This window comes from Lagopus leucura, unplaced genomic scaffold, assembly GCF_019238085.1.
Source record: "Lagopus leucura isolate 7727_CA_CO unplaced genomic scaffold, USGS_WTPT01 Super-Scaffold_100002, whole genome shotgun sequence".
Lineage (NCBI taxonomy): Eukaryota > Metazoa > Chordata > Aves > Galliformes > Phasianidae > Lagopus > Lagopus leucura.
The window spans coordinates 1,240,891-1,254,371 of NW_024962263.1; the positions used below are offsets into that span (position 1 = coordinate 1,240,891).

The window sequence follows — 13,481 nt, forward strand, 5'->3', positions numbered from 1 at the left end:
CCCGGCCGCTCGTCGGAATGTCCGCGGCCGTCCAGGCGGCGGGGCGGGGCCCGGCGGGGGAACTGCAGCCAATGGGGACCGGCGGCGTCACAGCCCGCCCGTCGGCCCGTCCGGCCCTCTCTTGGCTGGCTGAGGGTTCGCGACCGGCCATGGTGGCGGCCGTAGCTGCGTGGCCTTGGGCTCTGCTGTGCCTGGCGGCGGTGCCGCCGCCGCTCTCCCCGGGAGCGGCCGGTGAGTAACGGGGGAGCGTGGCGGGAAGGCGGGAAGGCGGGAAGGCGGGACCCCGCTCCGCAACATGGCGCGGGGCGAGGCCGGGGGTGTCGGAGCCTCGGTGAGGGGCCGGGGCCGCTCGTTTGTTGTACTGAGGTCGTGCCGTCCGTTGCGGCTCTTCGCGACGAAAGAAGGCGGCGCGGGTGTAGATGGTGGCAGAGAGCTTTTATTAAGCGCGTCGCGCCGGCAGCGCGAGTGGGAACGGTGAAAAATGTAACGCCGTGAAGTAGAAAACCTCGATATCGGAGGCTTTTGAGGGCACGGCGTGGTTGAACCGCGGTTCTGATTTCCACTTGTAGGAAGAAAGTCCGCTTTTAGTGAAAAACCGGCGAATTGGGACGTGGCGTAGTGTATTGCAGCTCTGTGATTAGGCTGACGGTGTGACGGGATAGCAGACCTCAGCCGAAGCACGGAGTGCGAGGGCTTTGCCGTGGTCGGATGTAAGTTCTGAAGTGAAATCTGGAGCTTTTCTTAAAACAAGAGGCGGCTGGGTGCGAAAGAGGCTGGAGGAGAAGTCATGGGGCGTTTCGGAAGAGAGGCAGCGCTCTGAAACCGTGTTTGCGATGAATGCTGTGCACAGCCCAGCCTTCTGACTGCAGCACTGTGCCCGGTGCGTTGCTCCTCATTCCCGGTACCGTTACTTGATCAGAATTTATTTTTTACTCTGAAAGTAGTGCCTCCTATTTATTTCCGTGGCAACTACAACGTACAGAGAGCACAGTCGCCCTGTTTGATAGGCCAAATTCTCGGCTGCAGAATACAATTCTTCAGGCTCACCACCATTGGCTGTGCATTTTCACCGGTGATGAACAAAAGCCCGCGTGCCATGGTCATAAAAATCCCCACCGGTGGAGATGACCCACTGTCACCACTGCTGAAACGCTCCACCGGCCTCCTCATTGTGCTTACATTGTGCATCCACTGCTTGGTCTCCAGAAATGCTCAGCGAGCACAGATGAATGTCAGTGGATGCAATTGCTTCCCCATAAAGGTATTCAGTGACACACTTTTGCTCCAGACAGACTTCTGTGTCAGGTGCCATTTTGTCAGACTGCCCCTCTGTTGCTTTCCCTAGTGTGGCAACAAAACGTAGCAATATTTGTGGGAAGCTTCAGCCTTGATGGTGAGCCAACATAATAAAATAGAATGCATTACCTTAAGAGCGGCATCATATAAAAGGAATTAAGTGACTGTAAGATTTGGCATATTAGTATTTCATCCTGAGATACCTTTGATATAATTGCTAAGACTTGAAACCCAGTGATAGAAGTGACTGAGAAGAGCAAGCCTGGGTATCTGTTAGTTCCTTGTAGAAGGGATGTGAGCCACTTGGAACTGATGGATAAAAGGCCAGAGAGCATTAAATAACTGAATGTTATCTAGGATATTCATGAAGTGACATGCGCTCTTAAACATATGTGTTGTCTTAGTAGCCAACAAAAAATTCTCTCCATAGGCTGGAAGCTCTAAATTCTTGGGTCTCTCAAGTGTAAGGGTTACTCTGAGGGGAAATTTATGTGATGAAAAATGTCTGAGACGGTGAAACAAAACAATGAGAAGGTTGACTGAGTAACCACTATTTCTGGTTTTCAGTAAAGCATACCTTTAAGTACATCTGATTGGGGAGGGGGGGGTTGTTGTTTATTTTTACTATTAATTTGGTGAATATTTTTTCATTATGAATCCTTTCCCCATCGTTATGTTAATACGTATTCAATCTGATGGCATTACCAATTACAATTAGTGGAACGCTAATTAATGATGAAACTTGGGGAGAGATGATGATGCTGGTCAGATTGTCCTGAGGAACAGTGTGCAGGGAATCATAGAATCATAGAATTGCTCAGGTTGTAAAAGACCCTGAAGATCATCAAGTCCAACCTCAGCCTAACCATACTACCCTCACTCTAACAACCCATCATTAAATCACGTCCCTGAGCACCACATCCAAATGGTTTTTAAACGCATCCAGGGATGGTGACTCAACCACCTCCCTGGGGAGCCTGTTCCAGTGCTTTCTGTAAAGAAGTTTGACCTGATAGCCAATCTAAATGATTTCCCCTCATCCTGTCACCTGTCAAGAGAGAAGAGACCAACCCCACTCTCGCTGTAAGCATCTTTCAGATATTAGAAGAGAGCAATAAGGTCTCCCCTCAGCCTCCTCATCCCTAAACTAAACAGCCCCAGTTCCTTCAGTCTCTCCTCATAGGCCATATTCTCCAAGCCCTTCACCAGCCTTGTTGCCCTTCTTTGGACCTGTTCCAGCACCTCAGTGTCCTTTCTGTACTGAGGTGCCCAAAACTGAACACAGTATTTGAGCTGAGGCCTCACCAGTGCAGAGTCCAGGGGCAGGATGACTTCCCTGGTGCTGCTCACCACACCATTCCTGATCCAAGCCAGGATGCCATTGGCCTTCTTGGCCACCTGGGCACACTGCTGGCTCGTATTCAGCCCACTGTCCATCAGCACACCAAGGTCCCTTTCCATCAGGCAGCTTTCCAGCCACTCCTCCCCAGGCCTGTAGGGTTGCCTGGGGGTGTTGTGACCAAAATGCAGGACCTGACACTTGGCCCTGTTGACACTCATCCAGTTTGCCTTGGCCCATTGATCCAGTCTATCCAGGTCCCTCTGTAGTGCTTTTTTCCCCTCTGGCAGATCAACACTCCCTCCCAACTTGGTGTCGTCTGCAAACTTACTGAGGATGCACTCAATCCCCTCATCAAGATCATTAATAAAGATGTTAAATAGAAGCAGCCCCAGTACCAAGCCTTGGGGGACACCGCTTGTTACCGGCCACCAACTGGATTTAATTCCATTGACCACAGCTCTTTGGGCCCAGCCATCTAGGCAGTGTTTCACCCAGCAGAGCACATGGCCACCCAAACCGTGGGCAGCCAGCTTCTCCATGAGGATGCTGTGGGGGACAGTGTCAAAGGCTTTACAGAAGTCCAGGTAGACAAACCACATTGACAGCCTTATCTTCATCCAATAAGATGGTCACCTTGTCATAGAGTGAAATCAGGTTTGTCAAACAGGATCTACCATTCATGAACCCATGCTGACTGGGCCTGATCTCCTGGTTGACTTTTAATTGATCCATATAACGTCTCCCAAGATTATCCATTCCATGACTTCCCCTGGCACCGAGGTGAGACTGACAGGTCTGTAGCTTCCAGGATCATCTTTCTGGCCTTTTTGAAGACGGGTGTCACATTTGCCAGTCTCCAGTCCCCAGGACATCCCTGGTTAGCCAGGACTGCCGAAGGGTGATGGAGAGTGGCTTGGCAACCACGTCTGCCAACTCCCTCAGCACTCTAGGGTGCAATCCATCCGGCCCCATGGACTTGTGAGTGTACAGCTTTGAGCAGGTCCAAAGCCATCTCCTCATGGGTTATGCAGGGCCTACTCTGTGCCCCATCCCTATCTACCAGTGCAAGGGGCTGTGTGCCCAGGGAGTAACTAGTCTTCTATTAAAGACTGAGGCAAAGAAGGCATTAAACACCTCAGCCTTATCCTGATCCTTGGTCACTGTGTTCTAGCAATGGATGGAGATTCTCCCTAGCCCTCCTCTTACTTTTGATGTATTTATAGAAATATTTATTGTCATTCACCTTAGTGAGCAAGTTCAGTTCTAGCTGGACTTTGGCCTTTTTAATTTTCTCCCTGCACTGCTTCTCTGTGTATTTTGAACCTCATAAGCAGCTTGCTCCCTCTTGCAAAAATCGTAAACTTGCCTTCTGTTCCTGAGTTCCAGCCAAAGGTCTCTGTTCAGCCAGTTCGGCCTCCCTGCCCATCGGCTCATCTTCCATGACTTGGGGATGGTCAGTTCCTGCACCTTTAAAACAACTTCTTAAAGTATTCCCAGCCTTCCTAGGCTCCCATGCCCTCCAAAACTTACCTCCCAAGGGAGCCATTCATCCATGGTCCTACAGAGGCTGAAGTCTGCCCAGCTCTGCTGACTCCCTTCCATGATTCCACAAGGACTGAGAGATCTGACATCTCATGATCACTACGCTCCAGACAGCCTCCAAGCTTTACACCCCCCACAAGACCTTCTCTGTTAACAAACAGCAAGTCCAGGGTCTTGCTTCCCCTTGTTGGCTCCTTCACCAGCTGTGTCAGGAAGTTACCTCCCACACTCCAGGAACCTCCAGAATTGTTCTCTTTCTGCTGTATTATAATATTATAATATTATAATATTATATGTCTGGGAAGTTGAAGTCTCCCATGAGAGCAAGGGGAACAATCCTGCAAGGTGTGCCACTTTTTGCCTTCAAATTTGAAAAATTTTTGAGCAGTCGGGGTTATATCCTTTTTCTGCATTTGTAGATCATTATGTTCTTTCATCTCCCCATATCATAAGCAGGGCTTCTGCTTTCTGCGTTAATTACAGGTGTTTTGCTGCACTGTTTCTATTTATTAATGAAAACATTCAGAACTTATGAGTTAAATTGCAGTTCATCTTCTCTTCATGAATTATAGATTTCAGCGTTAAAACATAGTTCAAAAATGTAGTAGCTATTTTAGATTGTGGCAGCTTTTTGATTGGTGTTATAATTGAGTTTTTTTTCCAGTTCCTTGACATTTTCAAGCTGAATTCTTCTTTTTTTTTTTTTTTTTTTTAACATTCTCTCAGTGTTGAAGAATTTTGGGTTTGTTGATGGCTGTTTTCTTCTAACAACTACAAGTTTTCGGATGAGAAGTGTTGTAAGCTGTGAACATATCAGAGTTCATGCCTAAGACCCCTCATATTGCTCCCATGAAAATCAAACTGATTTTCGTAACTGCGTATTGCCAAATACAGCTTTTATACATACAGCATCGCTTTTCTATCACGTTGCCTCCTGAAGGCATTTGGCAGGTGCTAGGCTCATGCAAATGGAAGAGCAGAAACATGGCTGGAAGCATAAAGCACACGGTGCTGCTCCTGTGCTGGCAGCAAATGTTCGGTGTGAGGCTGGGCAAACTGAGTCAGTGGCAGCTTTGGAACAAAAATTTCTTGGATTTTTGGTTTTTGTGTTTTGTTGTTTTGTTTTCTGGGAGGGAAAATTTCTCACAGTACTCAGATGGTTCTGATAGGTCAACCATCAGCTGAGTAATTCTCTTCAGAGGAGATGGTAAAGTACTTCAGGTCTTTTAAACACCATCTTCCCTTCCTTGCTTTTCCATAGGCCTGTCTTGTTGTTACCACGCAAAGGACAATCTAATGTGCCGGGATGTTTGTGAACAGGTAAGCTTACTTTACTTTACTTTCTTTTATCTCCCAGAGTTAAAATCATGCTTTTAGACGGTGACTTAGCAAAAATAGTGGTGTAAGTAATTATCTACATGTAAGCACTGCTTGTGAATCATGAAACGTAATATTGTTATCTAAATGAGAACATAAAGGTTTGAGGTGTAGCCCTCTTTCTTTTCAAAGTGGATTCTTCATCAGGTTCTACTGAAGTTCAGAAGTCTGAGTTAAAATTCGAATTCAGGATTTTGCCAAGAAGTGATGAGCACGTTGGGAAATGTGAGGGATGAGGGTATTTTACTGCATTTCTGGATCACGTGTCTTCTTGACAATTTGAAATGAAGAGCAGAGTGTTGGTACTGTTCTTCTTTTCTCCTAGTTGTTGCTTCTTAACTAACAGTGGGATATTCATTATGATGTATAGATTTGTGAATCCAGCAGAAATGTTCTTACTCTGTTCATACAGTAATAGTAGAGCTGGTTGCGTTGAACCCAAACTTGGAAAATATTTTCCAGAACTTATGTTTAGTTTTTTTAGCTTTGGAGAATACATTGTACATCTTAGTGTGCATGTGTATATATTTATGTAAATGTATGTACCTGGAGCTTTTGTATTAATAAACTATACACAAACAAATGCACAAATTCAATATTAAATTTGTGCCCTTGCATCACAGCCGCCTTTTTTTGATTGCCTGTTTTGAACCTATCAACACTGAACCTGGTTATGGTTAAGGTCATCTTTACTTGCAATTTTATTACTGAAAGTTTTGTTTAAATCGCTCTTCTGCCTTTTTGATACAGAGTACCAAATCCCCTTTCAGCTTTCCTATTGTCTTAAGAGGTCTTAAGATCCTACAGACGTGCTTTTAGCCCTTGCAGCTTCATTTCCTCTCTTTGAATACAGGTAAACAAAACTGTACACGCTACTATAAACAAAAGTGTAACAATGAGTTGAAGAACTGGTAAAACTTTATGGTAAGAAACAGTTACCAAATTTGGCCACTGTATTGAGATAGCATTTGGAATACTCTGTTCAATTTTTTCTTTTATTTCACCGACTTGAAGTTCCTATTAGCTCTTCCTATTAGTTCTTCATAAAAGGTCTTCAACTTTTCATTGTCAAATTTCATCTCATTTCTGCTACACGATTTCTAATTAGCAGGTGGGGTGTTTTTTTTGTGCTGTTTACTTGGTTGGTTTGTTCTAGTTGTGTGTTGGTTTTTTTATGATTTTGCCTCATCTGGATGATATCTGTCTACTCATGGAAGGAAAGATTGCCAGATTATTTGGTTATTGAATATTAAATTTCACGCCTTCTGACAGTAGAAAGAAATTTATCTGTCTTTGGATATGCACTTAAATAATAGATCTGTGGCCTTGTAATGGGTGAGGAAGAACAGGCTCTGTCAAGGAGCCATATGTACTTAACTCATGGATTGATAACAGGACCACCAGAACAGGGACTTCCTTCTGTATGGGATGGAGGGAATCATCTCCTGACTAGACTTGCTCCCTCATCAGGTTTGTTTTCTGGGACTTAGGATATTGCAGAAATTTCCAGCTTTGTTTGGTCTTGGACTATTTATGTTCATGTGCTGATCTGCTTTGACACCCGTGCTCCTACTGAGAAAAACCTCACATGGATAAGGACAGCTACAGAAGGAAAGGCTTGGGTATGATTAAAGAATCCTGGTAACTACTAATTCAACTTCCTTGTGAGTGTCACAGATTAAATGGGTTACGCAGCCTGTGAATGTATGGTGATCACAGCAGTGGGCTCACGAGATTCTGAAGTACACAAGCACGTGTAGACTACTTCCTAAATGTCTTTATTTTGTTACAGATTGCTACGAATCCCCAGTAGCAAGTACACTTATGATTAATAAAGTTATGATATACCAAGTTATTACAGGACTGTTAACAGCAACAATCAGTAGCAGCTACAAATATATTTCCATATTGCAAGCTACTACAAGCTTATCACTAGTAGAGTAGTAGATGTATGTTTAATTATGTACATTTAATTATGCATATTTTATGCTCATTTTTTTAGTAATTTGTGTTATGTGACTGGAACCAATCATTTATCAGACCAGTCCCAGAAGTGGGGCCAACTGAAATCAAAGTTTTCATCATGGGGAGGGATGGAACTAAATGATCTTCAAAGTCCTTTCCAACTCAGTCATTTGGTGATTCTTTGAGATTTCACACTGGAGATGATGTGTGTCACTCGGTTTGGAGTCAGCCAGGTGTCCCCAGCAAGGTTACAGCCTGTCTGGGAAATTGGGTAGGAAAAATTCCTCTGCAGAACGTTCTCAGAGGCAGAAGTTCCACTTTTGTTCAGAAGTGAGAATTTAACAAGGATGTTAGCAAAAACAGTAACCAGGAAAATTCTCCAAGCCAAATGATAGTTTAGGAAGTCAGCACTAGTTTATTACAGTGCATGAGGATCTCTTCACAAAGCATGCACACCCTGCAGCTAAATTATCCTCCTTTTATACATCTAATGTGAATATTCATAAAATTTCCATGAAGTTCCTGTTTATTCCTAGAATTTCATACGTATTAAACCTGGCACCTGCATTTGTCAGTCAAGGGATTCTTGCATGGTGTCTTTCTGTTTGCCCAGGTGTGGTACTGATGCTGAGGTACACAAAGCATAATCTGTGACGCCAGGAGGTCTGTTCTTTGAATGCTAACTAAGTTGTTTAAGTCTTTGGTGTCAGGGACTTAAGAGGACATAGTGTGACACCACTTAGAAGTAGCCAGCAGATGCTGCTAATTTCTGTTTTTTTCAGAGACAGACAATAGATTATGCCACTTTCTTCTCTCAGACAAAATTTTACTTTTCTCAGACTATTTTATCTTTTCTTTCAGCTAGAACAGCCAGTAGCTGATCCCTACTTTATGAGAATGTTTCCCTAGTTCTGGATGCTGTTTCTCTCCTTTCCAGCTAATAGGCTGCTGTTACAGTTGCTTGTTTTTGTCTTTCCTGGTGGTATGTATATTCAGGGTGTCTGTGGTTCTGCACTTCAAAGATGTCACCTGAGTTTCTTGTGGATGCTCTGAGTTCACAGGCCTTGTTCCCAGAGTGGCAGACATGTTCTTCTGCCAATGTTTTAGCAGATTTTCCATAAGCTTTTTTCCCATTATACCCACATCGCCTTTATGGCTGCACTCACCACTAAAGAAGGAAAACTCAGGTTACAGGTTAGTTTGATTTTTTTTTTTTGTTTTTTCCTACTAACTAACATCAACATCTCAACATCTATTTATTTTTTTTTTTAATTCTTAGTAAGCGCTATTAAAAGCTTCATTACAATATTTTCTCCTTTTAGTGATTATTTGATTCTGTCTGCTAGATAGTGTAGAAAGAAATGTGGGCTTGCCTTTCTTTAGCTAACCTTTCTTCCTAAGCTTATGAATGGGAAGTTTTGCAGTGATGCTTTTCCTGACTGTATTCATCTCTGTATCAGTTCAGAGGTTTCTGTCCCCCTTGCAGGATAAGAGCAGTCCATCTCAGTCCTCAGGAAGACAAGTAGATGTTTCAGGAGCCTAGCTTAATTAAAAAAAAAAAAAAGTCAAATTAGCTACAGTGCAGAAAGGCAGTACGAAGTATAGAGAATGTTAAAGCAGAGGAAGGTTATGGAGGAAGAATCAAGAAGTTTTGCAGAGGCACGTCGGGGCTATAATAGAAAAGACAAGATCTCAGCTGCAACTGAGACTTGCAAAAGGTGTCAGGGCAGCAGAAAGTCCTACCTGCTGTAGGTAGTAGTCCAGATAGCATATGTAACCTTGCAGTGACACCATCCAGCTCTCTCAGATGCAGGCTATCATCTTTGAAAGGTGGAATTCAGGAGATGTCCCTAGTAACTGGAGAAGGCTACATTGTTTACCTGTCTTTTCCTCCTCCATTACTGCACTCCAGGAAGAAGGAAAAAAAAAAAATATCGGGAGCAAAAAAAAAAAAAAAGCTGAACTAGTCTTTCCGAACCAGAAAACCATCCATCTTTCCTTAAATCTCTGGAGAGATTATAGAGGGAGTCCTGGAACACATTTCTGATCATGTGAAGGGTAAAGTCGTGCCTGACAGACTTCATTGCTGTTGATAATAAAAAAGCTGGATTTCTGGGTGAGGGTAAAGAAGTGGATGTCATTTGCATTGACTGTAAGGGTTTCAACACTGAATATTTTTGTGTCCATTTTAGCATATTATGGCTTTGATGGATGGACAGGTAGATGACTGAAAAATTGTTTGAATAATTGGGTTCAGAGAAGAGAAGTTAATAGGTCATACTTTATCTGCAGGGCAGTAAGAAGTGGAATACCAAAGGGATCTGTACTGGGACCTGTCCTGTTTATCATATTTATTAATGACATGGAGGAGGCAGTTGATTCACTCTTGTTGAGTTCTCAGTTGATACCTAACTGGCAAGAAAAGTTGATGATCTCAAAGGGAAAACTACCATCCAGAGCAGTCTGGACTGTTGGAAGGAATTGGCCAACAAGAAGCCTATGAAGCTCAGCAAGGACAAATGCAAAGTCCTGCACCTGGAAATAATTACTTACAGCAATACAGGTTGGAGGTTGATTTACTGGAGAGCAGGTTTGTTGGAAAGGATCCAGCGGTGTTAGTATACTGACAGCAAGCTGAATGAGAGCCACTGTGCCTTGGCAGAAAAGAGGATAGCCTGGGATATTTTAACAGGAGCACAGTCAGCATTTCTAGAGAAATGATTGTTTCCAGAATTTGTTACACCATATCTGGAATACAGTGTCCAGTTTTGGGCCGCGCTGTTATAAGGAAGACATGAGTTAACTGGAGAAAGGTGCACTGAGATGATCAGGGAGCAGATGCCATGTGTGGGGAAGCTGAGGTAACTGGTTTTAGCAGGGGAGGAAGGAGTACATCAGCAGCCTTTTGATACCTGTAAAACATGGTTCAGGATGTAGAGCCAGGCTCTTCACAGTAGTCCCTAGTGGGAGGCTGAGAGAACAGGCATAGATTGAAAGCAAAGAAGAACTGGTTATGAAGTAAAACTTCTCCACTGTAAGGACAGAAGAATGTCTGTGCATTCTTTGCCCTTGTGTGTTTTCAAGATCTGACTGAGCAACATGGTCTGACATCAGAGGTAACCCTGCTCTGAGCTGAAGGTGGGAGTAAATTATTTTCTGAAATCCCTTCACATCTGAACTATTTTATTCATCTATGACCCTGAAAGACCCCAAACGCTACTGCAGTTCTTTCCTTGCTGTCTTTTCTGAAACCAGCAACTGTTGTTATCACAGAATTGTAGAGGTTGGAAGGGACCTCCAGAGATCGAGTCCAACCCCCTGCCAAAGCAGGTTCCCTACAGCAGGTCGCACAGGTCAGCATCCAGGCAGGTCTTGAACATCTCCAGAGAAGGAGAATCCACAGCCTCCCTGGGCAGCCTGTTCCAGCGCTCCGTCACCTCACCTAAAGAAGTTCTTGCGCACATTTGTGCAGAACTTCCTATGCTGCAGTTTCTGGCCGTTTCCCCTTGTCCCATCTCCACACATTGCTGAGAAGAGTCTGGCCTCGCCGTTCTGCCCCCCACACCTTAGATACTGATAGACCTGGATCAGGTCCCTTCTCAGTCTCCTTTTCTCAAGGCTGAACAGACCCAGTTCACTCAGCCTTTCTCCATAGGGAGATGCTCCAGGCCCCTCACCATCTTTGTGCCCCTCCGCTGGACTCTTTCCAAGAGATCCCTGTCCTTTTTGTACTGGGGAGCCCAGAACTGGACGCAGTGCTCCAGATGAGGCCTTACCAGGGCAGAGTAGAGGGGGAGGATCACCTCCCTCGACCTGCTGGCCACGCTCTTCTTAATGCACCCCAGGATGCCATTGGCCCTCTTGGCCACAAGAGCACACTGCTGGCTCATGGCTGACCTGTCGTCCACCAGGACACCCAGGTCCCTCTCCGCAGAGCTCCTCTCCAGCAGCTCATCCCCCAACCTGTACTGGTGCATGGAATTATTCCTCCCCAGATGCAAGACTCTACACTTGCTTTTGTTGAACCTCAGCTGGTTTCTTACTACCCAGGTCTCGCTGAATGGCAGCACGGCCTTCAGGCATGTCAGCCAATCCTCCCAACTTCGTGTCATCAGCAAACTTGCTGAGGGTGGCCACTATCCCCTCATCAAGGTCATCGATGAAGATGTTGAACAAGACCGGACCCCTGAGGAACACCGCTGCTTACAGGCCTCCAACCGGACTCTGCACCACCAACGACGACCCTCTGTGCTCTGCCAGTCAGCCAGTTCTCAACCCACCTCACTGTCCACTCATCTATCCCACACTTCCTCAGCTTTGTTATAAGGATGTCGTGGGAAACAGTATCAAATGCCTTGCTGAAATCAAGGTAGACCACATCCACTGCTCTCCCCCCATCCACCCAGCCAGTGACATCATCATAGAAGGCTACCAGGTTGGTCAAGCACGACCTCCCCCTTGTGAACCCGTGCTGACTACTCCTGATAACCTCCTCTTCTTCCAGTTGTCTGGAGATGGCATCCAGCACAAGCTGTTCCATCACCTTTCCAGGGACAGAGGTGAGGCTGACTGGCCTGTAATCTCCTGGATCTTCCTTCTTGCCCTTTTTCAAGACCGGAGTGACATTGGCTATCCTCCAGTCTTCAGGCACCTCCCCTGTCCTCCAAGACCTCTCAGAGATGACAGAGAGCAGTTCAGCAGTCACTTCTGCCAGCTCCCTCAGCACCCGTGGATGCATCCCATCGGGTCCCATGGATTTGTGAACACTGGTGTTGCCTAGGTGCTCTCAGATCGCCTCTTCCCTGACTAAAGGGAAGTCTGCCATTCCCCAGACCCTCTCACTGACCTCCAGGGTCTCAGATTCCCAAGGGGGAGCTTTTTCACTGAAGACAGAAGCAAAGAAGGCATTCAGTATCTCTGCCTTCTCAGCATCCCCCGTTACCAGAGCACCCCCCTCACTTAGTAGGGGAGCCACATTCTCCCTAGTCTTCCTTTTACTGTTAATGTACTTTAAAAAGCCTTTTTTATTATCCTTTGCCAGATTCAATTCCAGGCAGGCTTTAGCCTTCCTCGTTGCATCCCTGCCTGACAACATTTCTATATTCTTCCCAAGTGGTCAGACCCATTTATCTTGGTTATCTTGGTTTCCTTGATGTGGGTTACCAAGCTGTTAATGTAGAATAGAACTGCAATGTATTTCTTCTTCCTAAAGATCTGAAATGCATCCATGTGTCAGTTATTTCTGTATCTTCCAGTTTTCTTCCCACATGAATAGATGTTTCCATTTCATTTGTTGGCTGGCTTCTTATTTTAATTTAGAAGTGTTTTACTTGATTGGAGTGTTACAAGGAATAATAACTGAAGGTATGATCACCATGGGAACTCAAAGCAATTTCAAATATGCTGAGAACGCAATTTAACACATCCATGTTTTTTTTTGTTTGTTTTCTAAGAAAAAATTTATGAGATATAGGAAATGGGAGAAGCAACAGTACAAAGTAGTGTGAAAGAAATTTGGGGGAAAAAAACAGAAATGTACATGGTTGAGAATTACTAATAAGGTAAGATAAGATTTCTTTCCAAGTTTGGCTGTTCAGATATTTTTACTTGTAAGATACTGCTGGTGGCCATTTTGTCTGACCTGCTGCTCAGAGTGTGCTAGTGTCAAAATTAAATCAAGTTTCTCTGGACTTTGTTAGTGAAGTTCTGAATGCCCTCAAGGATGTGCTTTCCACAGCCTCTTTGGGGAACCTGTTCTAGTGCTTAACTGCTCTCGTGGTGAAGAATATTTTTTTCTTCCTTTGCATCCCTTCAAAGTTTAACTTATTGCAAAATCATTACTTTTGCAGCTCATCCTTCCACTGTGCAACTCTTGAGAACAGTCTGGCTCTGTCTTTTCTATAATCCAGCTTCAGGTAGTTGAAGACAGGAGTTCAGATACATACACCTTATCCCCTCC

The 13,481-nt window shown here is 44.7% G+C and overlaps 1 protein-coding gene across 1 annotated transcript in view; it reads left to right on the plus strand.

The window, feature by feature from the left end:
• Window positions 1-149: 149 nt before the first annotated feature.
• RECK (reversion inducing cysteine rich protein with kazal motifs) overlaps window positions 150-13,481 on the plus strand; it is a 64,387-nt gene continuing 51,055 nt past the window's right edge. Inside the window, exons 1-2 of the mRNA XM_042869592.1 lie at window positions 150-231; window positions 5,442-5,500. Of these exons, the coding sequence (XP_042725526.1) occupies window positions 150-231; window positions 5,442-5,500 (141 nt within the window). The remainder of the gene's footprint in view (window positions 232-5,441; window positions 5,501-13,481) is intronic.